Raw genomic sequence first — 22,177 nt, 5'->3', positions numbered from 1 at the left:
CTTTTAATGTTATGACTGATATTGTGCATGCACTTTTAAAATCGAGTGTTTTACACAAAAACAAATCAAAACATCTAAAGTTCTTAATTTACACCAAAATAACAGACGTTTACACAAATTTAGAAAACTTGAGCAGGTCAGAATGTAACATAGACATGAGGGCACCCTGGAAAACTGACAGCCATTCACTCAACCATCAACAAACCTGAGTGTTTTTGCGCACTATAAGGCGCTCCAGATTGTGCACCACTAGTAAGGAACAGGGGTGTTGCTATGTAATTTTTAAAATATGTATTTTTTTCTTTTAAAACCAAACAAGCACTAGCTGTTAATCTACACAGATTTCTCTCCTAAAAACTGTTTATTTGGGTGAGTATAGCGCTTCTGTTTATTTATAGTAAGCTTAGATTTCCAGATTTCTACTAAGGCTAGGTGCAGCAGCATTAACCGCTAACACTAGCCGGCCGATAGCGATACACTGAGGAACCCTAAATGCGCTATTAGCGAGATATACTTTTGGACAGATAATGTAATTCAGTCTATAGCAGGATTTTAGTGTATATAGTATATATCTTTACATTGTGTGCAGTTCCTGAGTTCACTGCTCAGGGCCTGATCTCTCTTGTGTGTACAGTGTGAAGTGTGGAGGTTTGCATAAAGATAACGCCGACTCTGCCTGTAGGCCTCAGGTCAGCACTGTGTCCATGACTCTATCAGCTTCACATTATTTTATGCTTGAATACACAACAATACACGGTAGAATAAAGCATAGTTTAGTGCTGTGAATCCACAAAAAGATCCCTGTTATTACATAACCTGTAATATTAGACACTTTTTGTGATCAGGTCTTGTTTTAGATCCAAGGTCACATAATTGGTTCACAATGGGTTTTATTAAAAGTTAATTAATAATAAATTACAGTAGAATAACAAAACACTTTAACTAACCTGTAAAAGTTTGTGTTAAAGTGTTTAGCTTTGCTATTTTTCTAACTCGTTTTCTGCTTCAACCATTTCCTGACCATTTAGTTTCTAACATTCTACTGTAAATTTAAATCTTGATACGCCCCCTCTAAATTGATTTGTATATGTATGTATAGATAAATGCTGGTAGTGCTTGATGCAGTCCTCCAGGTGCATGGTTGTTTCCGGTTGAGAGTATGCTGTGTGCTATTGGCTGTCGCTTCTTGCCAGTGTGTGGATGAGTGCTGAGTGTGAATGGCTGTGTTTAAAAATGTAAAATTTCTAGATTTCTAGAAAGGATTTCTAGAAAACGTAGGATTTCTAGAAAGGTGCAACTTCATTCATTCAAAGTAACTATTTGAGAAAGTTATTCATTATGTTATTCATTATGCATTTTGTCCGATATTTTTCCTACGGTCCCTAAAGTGCTGCTCAGTTATTCATTACTCAATTAGTCCATTATTTCTCCTACGCTCCCTTTATTAATTCCATTAATAAAATGAAAACAAATATATTTTGAATCCTAATAAAATGGGGCTGCACTGTAAAAAAGTCTTTGTCGAGTCTTTGTTTTGGGTTCAGGACCACGGACAGGTCACCTGTAGCTGTGTATCGACCAGCTTCTGCTTCTGCTGCTGTTGGTGCTACTGCTACTGATACTGATGCTGTGTAGAATTGGCTGTGCCCCCCTTGCCTGGAACGCTGGAACGCGGCCCACCGCTCGACTCCCCGATGAGCTCCGGTGTATGAAGAGAAAATAGCAGCAATTTCTCCTCACTTGATTACTCTGTCTGCCTCTATACTTAACTGCATTTGAGCTGATGACACATAGGCAGTGGAAGTGCTCCCCATATATATACGGTCTATTACCGTCACACAGAGTGGTGTAAAGCTGCGCTATTTATAGACTGGGTCATTAAACTAGACGGAAACATCGGCAAGTCTGGCTACTGTAGCCTAGCTGCGTCTGATCTGTTGTTAACACACTTAACGTCAAATAAAAACATACAGCGGTTGCATCATGATCGAAGTGTGGCATGGCGTTGTAGAGGTTCCTAATGGAGTCCTGTGATAATCCATCCCATACGGCATTGAATATTCTCACACGGTTCCTGCAGATAGTGTGGGATATGGGTGGTTGTGAGTGTTAATTGAGGATAGGTCTGGCAAATGATGGCAAAATTTGAATTTTCCTAAAAATCGACAGTGTGCCTTATAATCCAGTGCTCCTTATGTATCATGGATTCTACCAGTCATATATTAAGGAGCAGTGAAGCCACTTCGCAAAAGTACAGCATTATACAGGAGTTTCAGTGGAGTTTCTCCAGCACCAAGGCTGGAGCAGCCAGTATTAGCATTAGCAGCTAACCGCTAACCACAGGGCTAGTTCTTTCGCCATTTAGAGGTGAGTATTTTAGACTGTAGTGCGCATGTTTACCTTGTTAAAACAAGCTATGGAGGACGAACCACTAGCTGATAGCTAGCTAGCTGGCTTACCGGAACACTCATGTTCCGTTAATGCTAATGCTAAGCACTGCTAACCTGACCTAAAATACAGATGACATGTCTCTCCAAACATCACTGATCATCAATAAATTTTACATTTCATTGGTAAATCAAGGGAGCAGAGTCTGGAGGAAGAGTGGAGAGACACACAGTCCAAACTGCTCGAGGTCTAGTGTGAAGTTTCCACCAATCAGTGATGGTTTGGAGAGACATGTCATCTGCTGGTGTTGATCCACTGTGTTTTATTATCAAGTCTAAAATCTTACAGCACTTCATGCTTCCCTCTGCTACTGACAACTTTTATGGAGATGCAGATTTCATTTTCCAGCAGGACTTGGCACACTGCCCAAACTGATACCAAAAGTACCAATAGTTTTTTTGTTTTATAATATTCTAATTTTCTGAGACACTTTATCGATGAAGCCATAATCATCATCGATAAAGAAAATAAACGCTAAAAATACATAATATATGAGTTACTGAAATAAAGTAACTTTTTCAATTATATTCTATATATTTTTTAAATGCAGTAGTATTGCCAGTGTGTCCACAAACATTTGGACATATACACAAATATACAGCACATATAGTGAACCTATACACTGTATATGCTCTACATATTTAATAAATACATGTAGACAGTGAGAGTATATGAGAGTATATGCATTAGTCACTCGTCCTTGGCATTCAGTCTCAAAACAAATCAATTTGATTATGTAAAGCAGGGCCAATTCTTTTCGCTGCTCATACAATGTATGTGTGTGTGTGTGTGTGTTTTTTTATGTGTGTGTGTGTTTATGTGGCTGTACTTGTATTTGTTTATGACGAGGGCCACATTTTAAAGGTTAAGAGGTTCTTCCAGCATCAAAGGCCGCGGCACTTCTGCAGCCGGGCGCGGTGTTGCCCACCCGGACGTGGTTGGAGTGGGTGTGGAGGAAGTGTGGGCCGTAACGGAGTAATTAGCCGTGGCTGACGGATGACACCGGCGCGGAGCTGCTCTGGTGCTCCGTGCTTGTCTTGTCTTTTCTTTTTTTTTGGTCTTTTCACTTTCTTTTCTCCTGGTTTCTGCTCCTCTGATGAAGGTGTGTGTAGCCCGAGGCGCTGCGCTGAAATGGAGGTATAATAGAGCTGACAAGAGCAGGAGAACAAAGACACTGGTAAAGATCTGCTGGTGGTGTGTGTTGGATAACGACCCCCACTCCGTCAACGTCTGGACGTGCCCAACATTTATATGAAGGGTATAGTTCTGTAGTTCTGTAGTGCTGGCGTTCACGTTCAGCTGTAGTTTTTTCATAGACCACTTGAACATCAGCAGGTTTATTACACTGAAAAAAATGATGTGTAAAAAAATTACCTAAAAAAAGTTTTTCAACTTTCTGCATTTGCTTTTTTTAAGTAAATTTAATTTCAGATAAATTTAAGTAACTTCAACTCGGTTTCAAGACTTAAATCTTACACAGAGTAAATAAGTGAACTGAACTTCAGTCAATCCTTTCTTTTAGTAAACTTTACTTCATTTATTTTTACTTAATCAATCCTTTCTTTTAGTAAACTTTACTTCATTTATTTTTACTGAATCAATCCTTTCTTTTAGTAAACTTTACTTCATTTATTTTTACTGAATCAATCCTTTCTTTTAGTAAACTTTACTTCATTTATTTTTACTGAATCAATCCTTTCTTTTAGTAAACTTTACTTCATTTATTTTACTGAATCAATCCTTTCTTTTACTAAACTTTACTTCATTTATTTTTACTGAAGCAATCCTTTCTTTTAGTAAACTTTACTTCATTTATTTTTACTGAAGCAATCCTTTCTTTTAGTAAACTTTACTTCATTTATTTTTACTGAATCAATCCTTTCTTTTAGTAAACTTTACTTCATTTATTTTTACTGAATCAATCCTTTCTTTTAGTAACATTTACTTAATTTCTGCATACAGTATTACCTAATTGCTTAATTTATACAATATTACTCAAATCATTTATGATACATATTATTATTCATGAAATGTAAATAATTTTAGTGAAAACACACATAATACACTTTCTCAACACATGGATGGCATGTAAAACGTCCTTTTAAGTATAATAATGTATTACATTATATATTATATATTACATATGAATGAAGTAATTATAATTAGGTAATACTGTATGCAGAAATGAAGTAAAGTTTACTAAAAGAAAGGATTGACTGAAGTTCAGCTCACTTATTTACTCTATGTAACATTTAAGTCTTGAAACCGAGTTGAAGTTTAAGTTTAAATTTATCTGAAATAAAATTTACTTAAAACAAGCAAATGCAGAAAGTTGCTAAATTTTTTAAAAGTAAAATGTACTCATTATTTTTTCAGTGCAGATACATGGAGACTAAACTGATAACTAATTATTCTATATTGCCCTTTGTCCTGGATCAGTACCTTAGTGCCCATTACAGTGCTCTAGGTTGACGGTTGTTTCCGGTTGAGAGTATGCTGTGGGTGATTGCCTGTTGCTTCTCGGGGGTATCTATTACATTAAATGCTGGTGTGTGTTGGTTTAGTCTCTAAGTTTAGTCTCTAAATTATCTAAGTAATGTTTCTTGAAAATTACTTAAAATGCTTTGTTATTATGCCTAAATTGTAAGTATATTGATTAAACTTAATAAATGTTTTTGTGTTACATCAATTATTTTGCACACTAAATGTGTGTTTTTTTTTATTTGTATGGTCAGGTGAATAAAATAGACTTGTGTTTAACCTTCTAGACTTTGAGAATTAATTTACAGTTTTTCTCAATTGGTTTGGCTCATTTCTTGAAACTGAGATGACATTCCTATAACTAAAAGGTAAATTGGCCAAACAGACTTACAGTTCTTCACAACACTTCAGATAACCAGCAAAATGTCATATGTCTCCCAAAACGTTCATTCTTGCTTCAAAATGAAGTCCCTCTCCCATATAAATAGTCAGTACCATAAAAATGGCATAGATCCTTCTCAATTGCTTTGGCACATTTTCATTAATTTTGTCCATCTGTCAAAATAAACTGGACGGTGCAGCACAACTACATGGATCCTCATCACTGCTCATATCGCTCCAAAAACAGTTTACCCATGTGTCAAAACTGATTTCCTTTCTCACACAAATCATCAGTGCCCCCAAAATGCATTGTCCCTTTGGCATTGTGTAAGTACTGCAAGTCAAAATGCTTAGATGTTTTGTCTTTATGGCAGAGGTCTAGCTAAAGGAATACAATGTTCACACCACACTCACTGCACTCTTTCTGCTGAGGAAATTGTAACTATTTTTATTTACAAGTACATTTTTACACATTACTGTAGGTAGGAAGAAAAGAAAATACTAAGGAAAATGTATCAAATATACTTTGTATACAAATTACAAAAACCTGCAAAAACAAAACAAAATACATTACAGTAGGTAAAAAAATAGTCAAGCATCACAAATGCAATACAGTAACATTCTGACTACTCTGTGTCACTCCCCTCTCTCCATCACCTTCCTGGCCATCCATCCGCTGCAGTCTGTTTGGCCATAAATTCTCATCAACATTGCATCTGATATGTTCTTTAGCAAAGCACTGTGGGAAGAATGCCTGAGCCATCCTCTACACTGATCGCCACAGGACTATATAATCATTATATCATCACAGGACTATATCATCGTTATATAATCACAGGACTAGCATCAAAGGACTAGCACCAGGCCAAGATGTATACAGTGGATAGAAAAAGTCTACACACCCCTGTTCAAATGGTAGGTTTTTGTGATGTAAAAAAAATTACAATAAGACAAATAATTTCTACCTATAATGTGACCTATAACCTGTACAATGCAATTGAAAAACAAACAGAAATCTTTCAGGGAGGTGAAGTAAAAATAAACAACTGAGATATTGAGGTTGCATAAGTGTGCACACCCTTTTATAACTAGGGGTGTTGCTGTGTTCAAATTTAACCAATAACCTTCGAACTCACTTTAAATTGGAGTCAGCACACACCTGTCAACAATTAAAGTGCCTCTGATCAACTCCAAATAAAGTTTAACTGTTCTAGTAGGCTTGTCCTGATATTTTTGTAGCCACATCTTTCAGCACAAGCCATGGTCCACAAAGAGATGCCAGAGCATCAGAGGTATCTCATTATTATATACCATGGAACACTTTGAAGACTGTCATCATCAAGTGGAGAAAACATGGCATAACAAGACATTACCAAGAACAAGACATTTGACAAAAATTGATGATAAGACAAGAAGAAAATTGGTCAAGGAGGCTGCCAAGAAGCCGACAGCAGCACTGAAGGAGCTGCAAGAATTTCTGGCAAGTACTGGCTGTGTAGTACATGTGACAACAATCTGCCGACTTCTTCATATGTCTGTGCAAAACAAACATCCAGAAAACATCTAAGCTCTACTTAATTTTCCAAAAAATCATCTGATATCTACCAAACGCATGTGGGAAAATGTGTTATGGTTTAATGAAACCAAGGTTAAACGTTTTGAACATAATTCCAAAAGGTATATTAGGCGCAAAAGCAACACTGCTCGTCACCAAAAGAACAGCATACCTACAGTGAAGCATGGTGGTGGCAGCATCATACTTTGGGGCTGTTTTTCTTCAGCTGGAACTGGGGCTTTATTCAGGGTGGACGGAATTTTGAACAGTTCCAAATACCAGTCAGTATTGGCAAAAACCTTCGGCCTCTGGTAGAAAACTGAAGATGAAAAGGAACTTCATCTTTCAGCACAACAATGACACAAAGGACACATCTAAATCAACAAAAGAATGGCTTCAGCGGTATAAGATTAAGGCTTTGGAATGGCCCAGCCTGAATCCAGACCTGAATCCCATTGAACATTTGTGGGGTAATCTGAAGAGGGCTGGGCACAGGAGATGCCCTCACATTTTGTCAGATTTTGAGCAGTTATGCAAAGAAGAGTGGGCAAATTTTGCCACATCAAGATGTGTCACGCTGATAGGTTCCTACCCAAAAAGACTGAGTGCTGTAATAGATGCAAAAGATGTTGCAACAAAGTATTAGTTATATGTATTTAACCAGGTGATTTTAAGTTTTTTGTTTTATATTTTTTCGCTGTAAAGATTTATGTTTGTTTTTCAATTGCATTGTACAGGTTATAGGTCACATTAAATGTGAAAAAAGTTATGAAATTATTTGTCTTGCTTTAATTTTTTTACATCACAAAAACCTGGCATTTGAACAGGGGTGTGTAGACTTTTTATATCCACTGTATATAGAGCAATGCCAGCATTCAAAATAATAGACAACAAACTGATGGATGGGTCACCAGTAATGTGGGACACTCATTTTCGTCAAAACCTGCTTTCACCTGTTACCTACTCACCTGATTGTAATGAATTTATGAAATGTTCCAAAATATGTGTTCTGTATTGTATTACAATTTCTTAATTCATTTTGAGAATTGAGCAGACTATTCTGCAGATGATGACTTATATGATGAAATTGTGCTGACATGTTTTGAAGAGAACAACCATTACACTGAGAACTAACCAATTAAGATAGATCAACAAGATGCATTCTTTTGGAAAATGTACTAAATGTAGGATGATTGTGTTAAGTGTAGGCTACTTGTACAAAACCATTTGCAAAGATGTACTAAGTGCTTGAGACATGTACAAAGCATTTGAAATGTGATGAAAGCAATGAGAAATGCCATTCTGTTATGAGAAACTGCAAGTTAGTTTGGGAATTTGTCCATGTTATTTTGAGAATGTCATCTCAATTTCAAGAAATGAGCCAAACCAATGGAGAAAAACTGTAAGTAAAAAAAATACTTGCTCTTACAGCCTACAACATAGAAACCTGGCAGGTAATCAGAAACTGGGGGACACACCCAGTATGCAAATAGATGGCGCAAGAAGCCAATAGAAAAGAAGCGGTCAATAGCACCATACAGTATATGTGACCATGAATGTTTACCTTACTTGAACTAGATGAGTAATATTTGAAAAGATCTAATTTTAAATAAAACAGACTTTAATTATTTGAGTTCTAACTAACGGTGTTTACAGTGCAATATATTGTTCAGTATAAATTTTTCAGGCTTTTTAAAAATTTAGCCAAACCCAGAAAGTCCTTCTTTTGCTTTTTTTAGCCTAATAATTTGAATTCTTAAACATTCAGTTCATCCTTACAGTAGTTCTGTCCGGTCCTGGCCTGGATTGGGGTATCTTGGGAACAGCTGTAATAAATATTGAACATGTTTCCTCTGTAATAAATCATGCTGTCCTGGTGGGCAGGGATGGTGAATACGATGATGTGTTCATATGATGATTATGAAGCAACTGGCCACTGACGTCAATTGTAAATGTGTATTTTAAAGGCTAAATTAACTCTCTATTGCATGACAGCCACCAGACACTTAGCTTAGCTTTAGCTCTCCAGGTTTAGCTTTAACTCTCCAGGTTTTGCTTTAACTTTCCAGGTTTAGCTTTAGTTCTCCAGGTTTAGCTTTAGATCTCTAATTTTTGCTTTAACTCTCCAGGTTAAGCGATAAATATCTGAGTTTAGTCTTAGTTCTCTGGGTTTAGCTTTAGTTTTACAGTTTTAGCTTTAGCTCCCTGTATTTAGCCATAGCTCTTTAGGTTTAGCTTTAACTTCCCAGGTTCAGCTTTAGTTCTCTGGGGTTAGCTTTAGATCTCCAATTTTAGCTTTAACTCTCTGGGGTTAGCTTTAAATCTCAGAGTTTAGCTTTAGCTCTCCAGGTTTAGCTTTAGTTCTCCAGGTTTAGCTTTAGGTCTTCAGGTTTAGCTTTAGTTCTTCAGGTTTAGCTTTAGTTATCCAGGTTTAGCTTTAACTCTCCAGCTTTAGCTTTAGCTCTCCAGGTTTAGCTTTAGTTCTCCGGGTTTAGCTTTAGCTCTCCAGCTTTAGCTTTAACTCTCCAGCTTTAGCTTTAGCTCTCCAGGTTTAGCTTTAGTTCTCCGGGTTTAGCTTTAGTTCTCCGGGTTTAGCTTTAGTTCTCCGGGTTTAGCTTTAGCTCTCCAGCTTTAGCTTTAACTCTCCAGCTTTAGCTTTAGCTCTCCAGGTTTAGCTTTAGTTCTCCGGGTTTAGCTTTAGCTCTCCAGCTTTAGCTTTAACTCTCCAGCTTTAGCTTTAGCTCTCCAGGTTTAGCTTTAGTTCTCCGGGTTTAGCTTTAGTTCTCCGGGTTTAGCTTTAGTTCTCCGGGTTTAGCTTTAGTTCTCTGGGTTCAGCTTTAGTTATCCAGGTTTAGCTTTAACTCTCCAGCTTTAGCTTTAGCTCTCCAGGTTTAGCTTTAGTTCTCCGGGTTTAGCTTTAGCTCTCCAGCTTTAGCTTTAACTCTCCAGCTTTAGCTTTAGCTCTCCAGCTTTAGCTTTAGCTCTCCAGGTTTAGCTTTAGTTCTCCAGGTTTAGCTTTAGTTCTCCGGGTTTAGCTTTAGTTCTCTGGGTTCAGCTTTAGCTCTCCAGGTTTAGCTTTAACTCTCCAGGTATAGATTTAACTATTGAGGTTCAGCTTTAAATCTCTGGGTTTAGCTTTAAATCTCTTCGTCTAGCCTTAGCTCTCTGGGTTTAGCTTTCGCTCTCTGGGTTTAGCTTCAGCTTAACAGCATTGATCGCCAATTCTACATTTACAGAAGAGCAACAATATTGAAATATAGCAGATATGTATTAGATATTGAAAGATATTTATAAGACATACCTTTTACCAATCCCTGAGGATTTGGTATAGCATAATTACACTTCATTTCTTTATAACAAATCCCTGCATTCTCAGTATTTTCAGTCCTTTATTACACCTCTTCTCTATCTGCTGTTACTCTGCTGCTTGTTTTATAACAGCACCTGACCTCCAACCCAACACTGGACATCATTTCCCTTCCAATTAGGCTAAAGGTCAGCGCTGCATCAACACAGAGCTCTTATACGAAGTCCGTACGGATCGTTAGCTTCACCGCGCAGCGACTGTTTACTCAGGGCTACAGCTGGGAGTGGATTTTATTGAACACCGCACCGCTGCATGACCTCTGACCTTAATCAGCATTAATAATAGGATATTTATAAAGCTGCCATTTTTACCCAGCATTCACAGATTACTGTAATTCAAACCGCAGCCACTTAACCTTTATTCTAATAGATTAATCCTCACACGCTTAATTAGATTAAACACAAAGGATGAAAGCATGAGCTTTTCACACAATAGGCCGACCTCTGACGCATCACATGACGTCACTCTGTATGATGCAGTTCATTCTTACCTGGAGGAGATTAACCTTTTTTGGAGTTAGATTTCTGCGTGTGATTTTTGCCATATTTAAAAAATATATGTACGTATATATTAAACCATACATGAATTCATAACAAATCCATAATGTTTCGCTACGTAATAAATACAAACATACAAATACATTAAATTAAACACAGTTTAAGAAACATAAAGGGGTAAAAAATAAAAACTTGGATTTTAAAAATGGATTTTAGTCCAAAAAACAAAAAAACTAAAGCATGATGGGTTGTAGCACATCTGTAATTGACATAGATGCATATACTAATGTATCTCAAAAAATTAGAATATTATTTAAAAATTACTTTATTTCAGTAATTCAGTTAAAAATGTGAAACTCATATATTATATAGATGTATTAAACACAGAGTGATCTAAATTAAGCATTTATTTCTTTTATAGTTGATGATTGTTGAACACAGTGGATCAACAATAATAAAATAAATAAATGCTTAAAGTTCCACATTTTGAACTGATTTGCTGAAATAAAGTAACTCTTCAATGATGCTCTATGAGGTCACAAGAGCTTTTAATATGGATTAGTCTGCTTTAATCTTTAAACTTTAATCCAAATACTGTGAACAAAATTCAAAAATTCATAGCTTTTCTAAAAACATAGAAAAACTACAAAAAAAGTTGGTTAGAAATTGTTTGGAGTGTATGGACAAAAAAATATATGAATCGTAGCACATCCTTAATGTTTTTTTTTTATGTTACACATTTAATCATTTTTGTTTCATTTATACTGTATCTCCAAATGTGCAATAATTCCTGAAAAAAATAAGTAATTAATAGATTATTATATTTAGATTAATCTTGTCCTCAGCACTCTTGTGGCTCAATGCAAACAAACATTCGCTTCAATCTTCAATATTTTAACACACAATCTAGTAAAAAGTAGTCTTATGTAGACGAATTCGTATCTTAAAAGTGCAAAACCTTCCTGCATCTCAGCAGAGGATATTGACCTGCTTGTTCACACTGTAAAGATACACAAGCAGCTCATTTAAGAGAACAGCAATCTTATTTAAATCTTTATTCTGTTTATTGTTTTATGTAAAAGCTGGATTTGCGTCCATATGTGTGTTTAATGAATGAGAATGTACACATGTTGACTGTTGTCAGGGTTTTAATCAGTCAGTGGCGCACATCTGTATTTCCAATGCCAACAAAATAGAAACTCTCCAGAAATTTACCAGAACACACCTCACTTCCAAAAACACCACGTCAGACCATCAGCGTTCCTAAACTCTTGTGGGCGCAAGGCGTGAAAATAGACTATTGACAAGGTGTAAGATAGCAATGAGCATCGCGACACGTCTTGTGCAGGGTGAACAATAGATAGGGGCCCTGATATATGTAAAAAAAAAACATTAAGATGGATTAAAAGTGAACTAAAAGATAATTTTGTGCTTATTTAGCTTATTTAACTAATTCATTTAACATTTTTTTTTCAGTCACAGTGTAAAACTTTCTCCAGAGTTGGGTTAAAAAATTAAAAACAATAAAAAACTTTATTAAAGTGAAGTAAAGCCGTGAGTTGATCACTCACAGATGTTCCACTTCCAGCTTCCAGCCGTGGTTCAGGGGTCGGTCATTTAAATCTGTAACCTCGTATTTCAGCCGGGCCGCGGTTTCCTTCACGCCGTATTTCATATTAATGCGATGGAGACCGAAGCCTGTGGTGCTCAGAGCTCTGAACATTTGGATGAGGCTCTGGTTCCTCTCTGGTAGGAATTTTGCGGTTCTGAAGTTTGTTAAGAACGATATTTGCGATGTTAACGATGTCGGGAACGTGGATCCGGCTAGAGGAAATAATTCAGCCACTTACAGGCAGTTAATGAAGAACTGGAGTTATTGGCGAAGTTTTAAATACCGTCATTATCTGACCCTGGGTTTTTATCTTGTGATCTTGTGTTGTATTGATTGATTAATCGATTGATGAATCGATTGTAGAAATGCGGCCTCGGTTCAGTCTAGACTGAGGCTAATGATGTTCTGTTCTCTCAGTCTCAGTCTGCTCTCTGTATTATAATAATTGCTTGATTTGGTCATTTATTTAATAGCCAATCATTTCAGTACAGAAAGAGCTGCTGCAGGCTGTAACCTGCATTAAACCTTTCCTTTTGTGTTTTTATTGTTTGTTTTAAACAGGTTTGTGCTGGTCTTCGGTTGCCTGGTGCTCTCCGTCTTCTCCACCATTCCTACTCACATGGAAATGGCGTCCCGGGCTCTCTTCATACTGGTAAGTTTGGTTTTGTGTGAGGAATTTAGCTGGGTTTAGTGGTGGATGTAGGATTGTGCTCAGTAGGAGTCTTGTCTGACGCTGTCAGTCTGCCTGCTCCAGTCCCTGTTAGCCCTAAAGACTCTAACTCCCAGCATGCTCTCACAATGGACTACAATGACTCAAAATAGCTGATTATATACAAGAAAAAAAATAAGCAGAAGCGAACAAGAGATTGCAGAAGTAAAATACTTGAATACCTAAAGTGAAATCCACAGAAAATCCACAGAAAATTTAGAAAAATACACAAAAATGAAAGCAAAAGAAGAAAACAAGTGACCACTTAAAAATAATGAGTTTCTTTGATTTCACCAAATTGAAAACCTCTGGAATAAAATCAAGAGGAAGATGGATGATCACAAACCATCAAACCACCAAACTGAACTGCTTGAATCTTTACACCAAGTTATCCAAAAGCAGTGTGTAAGACTGGTGGAGGAGAACATGATGCCAAGATGCATAAAAACTGTGATCAAAAGCAGGGTTATTCCACTAAATATTAATTTCTGATCTCTTAAAACTTTAATATGAATATGAACTTGTTTTCTTTACATTATTTGAATTTATTATTTATTTTCTGCAAATAAATGCTCTAAATGACAATATTTTAATATTTTTATTTGGAATTTGGGAGAAATGTTGTCTGTAGTTTATAGAATAAAACAACAATGTTTTATTTTCATTTTACTCAAACATATACCTATACATAGCAAAATCAGAAAAAAAAACTGATTCAGAAACTGAAGTGATCATCTTTTATTTTTTTTCCAGAGCTAGTATATTGCGAATAAATAAACCTCCTTTTGTCTAAAATTGCTGATTATATACAAGAAACAAAAAAATAAGCTGAAGGGAACAATAGATTGCATAAGCGAAAGACTTCAGAAGCAAAATCCAAAAAGAAAAAGATACAAAAATAAGAGCAAATACTGGCAAAATCCATACAACAAATAGTTAATCGCTCTTACACAGCTCTGACAAAAAAACAAGAGACCACTTAACATAAAAATGAGTTTCTTTGATTTTACCAAATTGAAAACCTCTGGAATATAATCAAGAGGAAGATGGATGATCACAAGCCATCAACCAAACTGAACTGCTTGAATTTTTACACCAGGAGTAGAGCAGCATAAAGGTATCCAAAAGCAGTGTGTAAGACTGGTGGAGGAGAGCATGATGCCAAGATGCATAAAAAAACTGTGATTAAAAACCAGGATTATTCCACCAAATATTGATTTTTGATTCATTTCACTCAAACATAAACCTATAAATAGCAAAATTAGAAAAACTGATTCTGATTCAGAAACTGAAGTGATCTCTCTTGTCTATTCATATCACGGCTGCTCAAACCCGGTCTCAGATCATCTTTTTGTTTTATGTTTTAATCAGAAAGGGAACGTGGAGAGCAGGGATGGGCCGCAGTGACATCAGCTCAGCACTTATTTGATTAAAGTGAGGATGAAAGCTGGGATCGGCCGCTGCTGAAAGAGAGGATCAAAGCTTCTTTCTCTTTGAGGGCTGTTCAGTTACTGGAGTTGTCTGTTCCTGGAGCTCGGCTGCATAATGTTCAGTACTGACCCGCGTGATGCGATTACTGACGCAGCCGATACACAACCTGCAGCAGACTGAGACTGACATCAACCTGGAAAATTACTGTTATTGACAGTTATTTTAATATGATAGTACCTCAGCAGAGTGAAAACTCGTGAGTAACTATCATTACTGGTGTTGTATATCATTAGGGTGTTGGTGTTTGCATAGTCTCATGTGTCATAACTGATCTTTACGAAATATGACGTCAGCCAAATGTTTGGTCACCCCTGTCAAAAAAGATTTAAGCTCTCAGAGAACATTTACCAAGACGTTAGACCTTATTCTGAGCTTTACAATACACTTTTTTTTTGCAGGCATTAGACTGAAAAAGGTTTTGAAAACTATACAACTCTGGAAAAATTAAGAAATCACTTCATTTTCTGAATCAGTTTCTCTGATTTTGCTATTTATAGGTTTATGTTTGAGTAAAATTAAAATAAAACATTGTTGTTTTATTCTATAAACTACAGACAACATTTCTCCCAAATTCCAAATTAAAATATTCTAATTTAGAGCATTTATTTGCAGAAAATGAGAAATGGCTTAAAAATAACAAAAAATATATGTTTTTTTTTTTTACATGAACTTTCATTCATCTCCATAGATTCTATATTATTAAAATACACTAAATTTTAAAATAAATTAAAAAAGCATCCAAAAATGTATACAATATCATACAAAAGTAAAATAAGATCAAATAAGGAAACTAAAAAAAAGATGCCTCATTAAAAAAAATATTGAAATAATAATACTACCACAAACAGAGTCGTCTGAGGTGTGCTTTTGCATACCTGGCTTCTTTTCTGCCATTTGCAGAAATGTCTTCTTTCGCATCACTCTCCCATACAGCTTCTCCTTGTGCAAAGTGCGCTGTATTGTTGACCGATGCACAGTGACACCATCTGCAGCAAGATGATGCTGCAGCTCTTTGGAGGTGGTCTGTGGATTGTCCTTGACTGTTCTCACCATTCTTCTTCTCTGCCTTTCTGATATTTTTCTTGGCCTGCCACTTCTGGGCTTAACAAGAACTGTCCCTGTGGTCTTCCATTTCCTTACTATGTTCCTCACAGTGGAAACTGACAGGTTAAATCTCTGAGACAACTGTTTGTATCCTTCCCCTGAACAACTATGTTGAACAATCTTTGTTTTTAGATCATTTGAGAGTTGTTTTGATGAGCCCATGATGCCACTCTTCAGAGGAGATTCAAATAGGAGAACAACTTGCAATTGGCCACCTTAAATACCTTTTCTCATGATCGGATACACCTGGCTATGAAGTTCAAAGCTCAATGAGGTTACCAAACCAATTTTGTGTTTCAGTAAGTCAGTAAAAAGTAGTTAGGAGTATTCAAATCAATAAAATGATAAGGGTGCCCATACTTTTGCACCGGTCAAATTTTGGTTTAATGCATATTGCACATTTTCTGTTACAGTACAATAAACCTAATTTCAATCCTGAAATAATACTGTGTCCATCAGTTATTAGATATATCAAATTGAAATGGCTGTTTAAACACCCAAATATTTAGAACTAAAATTGATTAAGATTAATAGGGGTGCCCAAACTTTTTCATACGACTGTAGGAAAAAGAAATCTACCAACCCACCAACAGTGTAACAATTTTATTAAAAATATCACAATATCTGTCTGTGAGCTAAATCTCAAAATAATGTGGGCCATGCAACAGGACAATGACCCAAGGCACACAAGAGGAATGAAGTTCATGTTTTGGTTCATGCTTTTGGCCAAGTCAAAGTCCTGAAGTTAATCTAATGGAATTGTTGTGTGAGGAGTTGAAGCAGAGTTTTGAGCCACGCAAGCTGTACTTTTCCCGACGTTACGATAGCAAAGACACACAGACACGCCCTAAATCAGGCTGCACGATGCACGATTGATGGCTCGCCTATAGATCACTAAAATAGGGCCTATACTACAAGTGAAAGAGATAAATACATTATGCATTACTGCACACCTTCCACAGCACCGGCTATTACACTTAACACATCAGTTAGAACCGGATCAGCAACACCGGAACGTCTGGGTTCAGGATTATGAGACAATGAATCCTGTAGCTGTCAGTGGATTTCTGCTCTTCTAAGTGCCTCTACAGCTTTACTAATGAAATCAGAGCTTACCGGTGGCCCTGTCATCAGATTAACATCTGAAAGCGTGACCCACCTGCATTCCCTGACACACAGTGAGACTTCAGATCATAAAAGCAGCCGAGGCTTGTTTGCAAAACAAAAGTTTCAAAGTTTAAAAGCTTTCTAAAGGCATGAGAGACCACAGTTTAACCTAAAATCCAATGTAAAATCCTCAAACAATGTTGTTCCTCCTTTAAAAGTAAATCCAGCTGTAACAAAACATACAGGGGTTGGACAATGAAACTGAAACACCTGTCATTTTAGTGTGGGAGGTTTCATCATGGCTAAATTGGAGCAGCCTGGTGTTCAATCTTCATTAATTGCACATTGCACCAGTAAGAGGAGAGTGTGAAGGTTCAATTAGCAGAGTAAGAGCACAGTTCTGCTCAAAATATTGCAATGTCCACTATAACATTATGGGTGACATACCAGAGTTCAAAAGAGGACAAATTGTTGGTGCACGTCTTGCTGAAGCATCTGTGGCCAAGACAGCAAGTCTTTGTGATGCATCAAGAGCCACGGTATCCAGGGTAATGCCAGCATACCACCAAGAAGGACCAACCACATCCAACAGGATTAACTGTGGATACTGTAAGAGGAAGCTGTCTGAAAGGGATGTTCGGGCGCTAACCCGGATTGTATCCAAAAAACATAAAACCACGGCTGATCAAATAACGGCAGAATTCAATGTGCACCTCAACTCTCCTGTTTCCACCAGAACTGTCCGTCACCACAATAAATTATTGTGCTCTAAATCCAGGTGTTTCAGTTTCATTGTCCAACCCCTGTAGCTGGAGAAGAGGCCAGTTCCAGAACCTCAAAACTGTGATGTAACAGTCTTGAATTATTATATGTGCACAGTAAAACCCAACAGTGACTTTGAGCTGAACATGGTGTTGTCGATACTGGAGAGCAGCTCATCTCTTTTACCTCCAGACTCACGTTAGTTACAGAAACATGGGTTGGTTGGTGCAGTGTGGTAAACCAGCCTAAAGGCTGTAACTTGTCTCTTGTTTCCTCCATCAGGAGTTTGTGATGATCGTGGTGTTCGGGTTGGAGTATATTGTGAGGATCTGGTCGGCCGGCTGCTGCTGCAGATACAGAGGATGGCAGGGACGACTACGCTTCGCACGGAAGCCCTTCTGTATCATAGGTGAGTGTTTTCTATATTACTTTGTATTTATTCGTATTTAAATATTAAAAAACACATTTTATATGTATAACTTTTTATTATTAATTGGAGCAAAGAATACAATCTGAGTTGGGGACTAGAATAACGCAATTACAACAATATAGATCAAATTATATTTGAAATCGCTTAAAAATGATGAGTTTTTTTGATTTTACCTAATTGAAATCTTCTGGAATATAATCAAGAGGAAGATGGATGATCACAAGCCATCAAACCAAGCTGAACTGCTTAAATTTCTGCACCAGGAGTGATTAGCATAAGGTTATCCAAAAGCAGTGTGTAAGACTGGTGGAGGAGAACATGATGTCAAGATGCATCAAAACTGTGATTAAAAACCAGGATTATTCCACCAAATATTGATTTCTGAACTCTCAAAACTTTATGAATATGAACTTGTTTTCTTTGCATTATTTGAGGTCTAAAAGCTCTGCATCTTTTTTGTAATTTCAGCCATTTCTCATTTTCTGCAAATAAATGCTCTAAATGACCATTTTTTTATTTTAAATTTGGGAGAAATGTAGTTTGTGGTTTATAGAATAAAACAACAATGTTCATTTTACTCAAATATATACATATAAATAGCAAAACCAGAGAAATGGACATTTTCCAGAGCTGTATATAATATACTGTATATACATGAATTTCTATTTATTAGCTATTTATCTAATTAAAGAATCCACCATATGCTGATTATGAATTTTTGTATTTTAGTGGTGGCCATGTTTTGGCTGATGCCTTCTCTAGTTCATATGACCTCTCAGTCTAATCATCAGCCTGGCACTAATCTCCTTTAGCCCACTTTACTCGCAATGATTCGGCACCAAATGTCTGCTTCAATCTGGCATCCTGCCCGTGTCATTAGATTCAGCTATGTGTGATAAACTCACTCAAACTCAAATTTCAAAAAATTTAAACAGTTATGTTGTAGTTATGTATGAGTTTTGTAAAAAAAATAAATAAAGTGGCATATCAAATGTACCAGAGATTGGACACATAATCAATTTTGAATGCAGGTACAATTATTAATAGATATTAATATTTTCATCAATTAAAGCCTCATAAACAAGGAGTATCCTGGGTGTCCCTAACTTTGGGAGATCACAACTACCCCTGTCTAAGAGATAGATAAGGCAAAACAGAGGTAGATACAGATTACTACCCACAACAGGGTAGCTAACTACGTTAAGTAAAAAAGCTAAGCTAAGTAAACAAAACTGTAATACAAAATAATATTTTAAAGTCAAACAAGCACTGGATGTTAATCTGCACAGATTTCTCTCCTGAAAACTGTTTATTTGGGTGGGTAAAGCATTTCCGTTTATTTACAGTAAGTTTAGATTCCCAAATTTCTCCAGCATTAAGGCTGGAGCATTAGCATTAGCAGCTAAATGCTAGCGATTAGTGGCTAATGCTACCTGACAGCAACCCTAAGTGTTCTAGCAAGCCTGGGTGATATTAGATAGCGCTTCGTGCTATGTAGCTTGTTTTAATATAGTAAATACGCAGACTACAGTCTGATATACTCCCTTGTGAAAGACAAATAAGCTAGCGTGGTTAGCAGCTAATGCTAATGCTGCTCCAGGAGTGCTAGCCAGGGTTAACAGCAGGCTACAGGCACATAATACTCACCTCTAAATGACGAAAGAGTTTAATAGCACTTGTCACGGTTAGCAAATAATGCTAATGCTGCTCCAGCAGTGCTAGCCAGGGTTAACAGCAGACTACAGGCACATAAAACTCACCTCTAAACGGGATAATAGCTAAAAGTAAAAAAAAACAAGCCATTCTGGCAATGGAAACATAAAAATAAATGCAGGAGGCACCACACAGAAAACTGGAGAAGAGTCTCTTTGTATTACACTGATATGCCAAAAGTCATGGGACACAAAACGACTATAGATGATTCTGTCCCACGACTTTTGGCACGTCAGTGTAATAAGTAAGAACTCCTCTCCAGTTTTCTGTTCTGCAGATTCTCAGCGCAGCAGGAATGAATGATCGTCCTGTTTCTTCTTGTCCAGTAATGTATGAAATCATAATTACCTGCAGTTTTGCTTTATTACAGAGCCGAGAGTGTCCCATAATAAAATAATTAACAGCGTAGTGAGTCACACAATGAATTACACAATACCCCCCCTGCCCCCCTGCCCCCCCCCCCCACCCCACTAATTTCCTCCCTTATTTCATCACTGCCATTAACCACCCACCAGCACGGCCACCTCTGTCTTTATACAACAGCTCCAGCACTGAGAGACTGAAGCCTGGCATCCTTTCAGCATCGGCTCAATTAAACTCAAATAATCAATTATAGAAACATTAATGAAACATGACCTTAACTAATGAGCGGTGATTAGTTTGTACCTGTATAATAATAGTAACGCATCTTTAAAAAAAGACATAAAAACAGTTTTTTATTCCAGTTATTCCAGGAATAAAGTAATTATTATTTAGTAAAATATAGTAATACTTAATTATAAACTCTAAACTACTAAGTTCTCCTAAAGTATCTCTCATTTTAACTTTTTTATTTGTATTATTGTCATAATTTTACAACTTTATTCTCAAAGTAATGAAATAATCAATTATAAACATTTCCAGGAATAAAGTAATTATTTTAAAGTAAAATATGGTAATATTTAAATATGAACTCTAAACTACCAAGTACTTCTCAGTGTCCCTCATTTTAACTTTAAAATGCAATTTTATTATTTTTATTATTGCCATATTTTACGACTTTAATCTAAAAGTAAAGCAATAATCAATTATAGAAACATTAATGAAACATGACCTTAACTAATAACCAGTGATCAGTTTGTTGCTGTATAATAATAGTAACACATATTTTAAAATCTCCTACGTCTCTTTTTATGACAGCATGAAAAAATAAAAACAGTACATTTCTAGGAATAAGGAATTAATTAATACATTTTAAGGTCATTAAAATAATACTAATTGCTTTTGAGGAATAAAGTAATTATTTTTAGTAAAATATGGTAATATTTAAAACTTCCAAGTACTCCTCAGTGTCCCTCGTATTAATTTTAAAATTTAATTTTATTATTGTTGAATAATTACATAACTTTTATTCTCAAAGTAATGTGACTTCATTCTTTTTACAATATTACAATATAATGCTAAAAAATATACCTATTATTATTTTATACTTTAAAGATATTATGACTTTATTTAAGAAATAATTTTAAAATGGTATTCTAGAGATATGTCAATATTATTCTCTAAATATTTGTACTTCAAAAATTACAATATTATACTAAAAAGTACCACATTATTATCTAAATAGTATTACTTAATACTAGATACTGTATATAACAAAAACTATTTTTAAACACTAAATTATTATTTAAATATTACTGTATCCTATAGATATTACTATATCTTAAAAAAAAACTTTATTTTCAACACATCAGGATTTTATTCTATGCTATTCTATAAAAATGTCACTTTATTCTCTGAATATTATGACTTTTTCTTAAAATTTAAGTATTTATAATATAAATATATATTATATACTTATATTTATAAGTTTATCAGTAGCTCTAAAACAACGTTTTACTTTCTTACAGTAAGAAACTTGTTTTTGATGGATTTATATCATTTGAACAGTAATTATAAAACATATACAACTGTATAAAACAAAATTATAGTATAGACCATTGGAACAGTGTACTGCAGACAGGTGGCTTTACGATTTTATAGCTTTCTTAATAATATATTTTAAAAGATTGGGTAGTTTATAGGCTTGCTATTATACAGTTAAATCTTCCGGTTGAGTCTGCATTAAGTTGCCATATTCTTATTTGGCCTATTTCAAACTACTGTTCAAATAAATGGTATATTAGTTGTAGGGCCAAATTCTGTTTTATTTTCTCTCCTTTTTATTTCTTTTTTTTTATTCCTTTTCTTTAACCGCTAACAATCAGCTGTTAGCCTCTAATGCTAATGCTAATGCTCCAGCCTTAGTGCTGGAGAAGTTTGTGAGTCTAACCTTACTGTAAATAAATGAAAGAACTTTACTTACCTAAATAAACAGTTTTAAGAAGAGAAATCTGAGTAGATTAACATCCAGCACTTGTTTGACTTTAAAAGAAAGTATTTTCTTTTATCACGGTTTTGTTTACTTAGCTCTTAGCTTAGCTTTACTTAGCTTAGTTAGCTACCCCCCATCACCACCACCCGGAGGCGAGACCTGCTGAA

At 35.8% G+C, this 22,177-nt stretch overlaps 1 protein-coding gene across 3 annotated transcripts in view; it reads left to right on the top strand.

The window, feature by feature from the left end:
• The window catches only part of kcnq5b (potassium voltage-gated channel, KQT-like subfamily, member 5b), a 199,010-nt gene that overhangs the window by 136,203 nt on the left and 40,630 nt on the right, over window positions 1–22,177 (top strand). For all 3 annotated transcript variants that reach the window (XM_022674603.2, XM_022674602.2, XM_049469705.1), the window contains exons 2-3: window positions 12,903–12,993; window positions 17,797–17,923. In XM_022674603.2, coding sequence (XP_022530324.2) covers window positions 12,903–12,993; window positions 17,797–17,923 — 218 coding nt within the window. The remainder of the gene's footprint in view (window positions 1–12,902; window positions 12,994–17,796; window positions 17,924–22,177) is intronic.

Source organism: Astyanax mexicanus, chromosome 21, assembly GCF_023375975.1.
Source record: "Astyanax mexicanus isolate ESR-SI-001 chromosome 21, AstMex3_surface, whole genome shotgun sequence".
NCBI lineage: Eukaryota > Metazoa > Chordata > Actinopteri > Characiformes > Acestrorhamphidae > Astyanax > Astyanax mexicanus.
The sequence above is the reverse complement of the archived record's forward strand: the minus strand, read 5'-3'. Positions and strand labels throughout refer to the sequence as shown.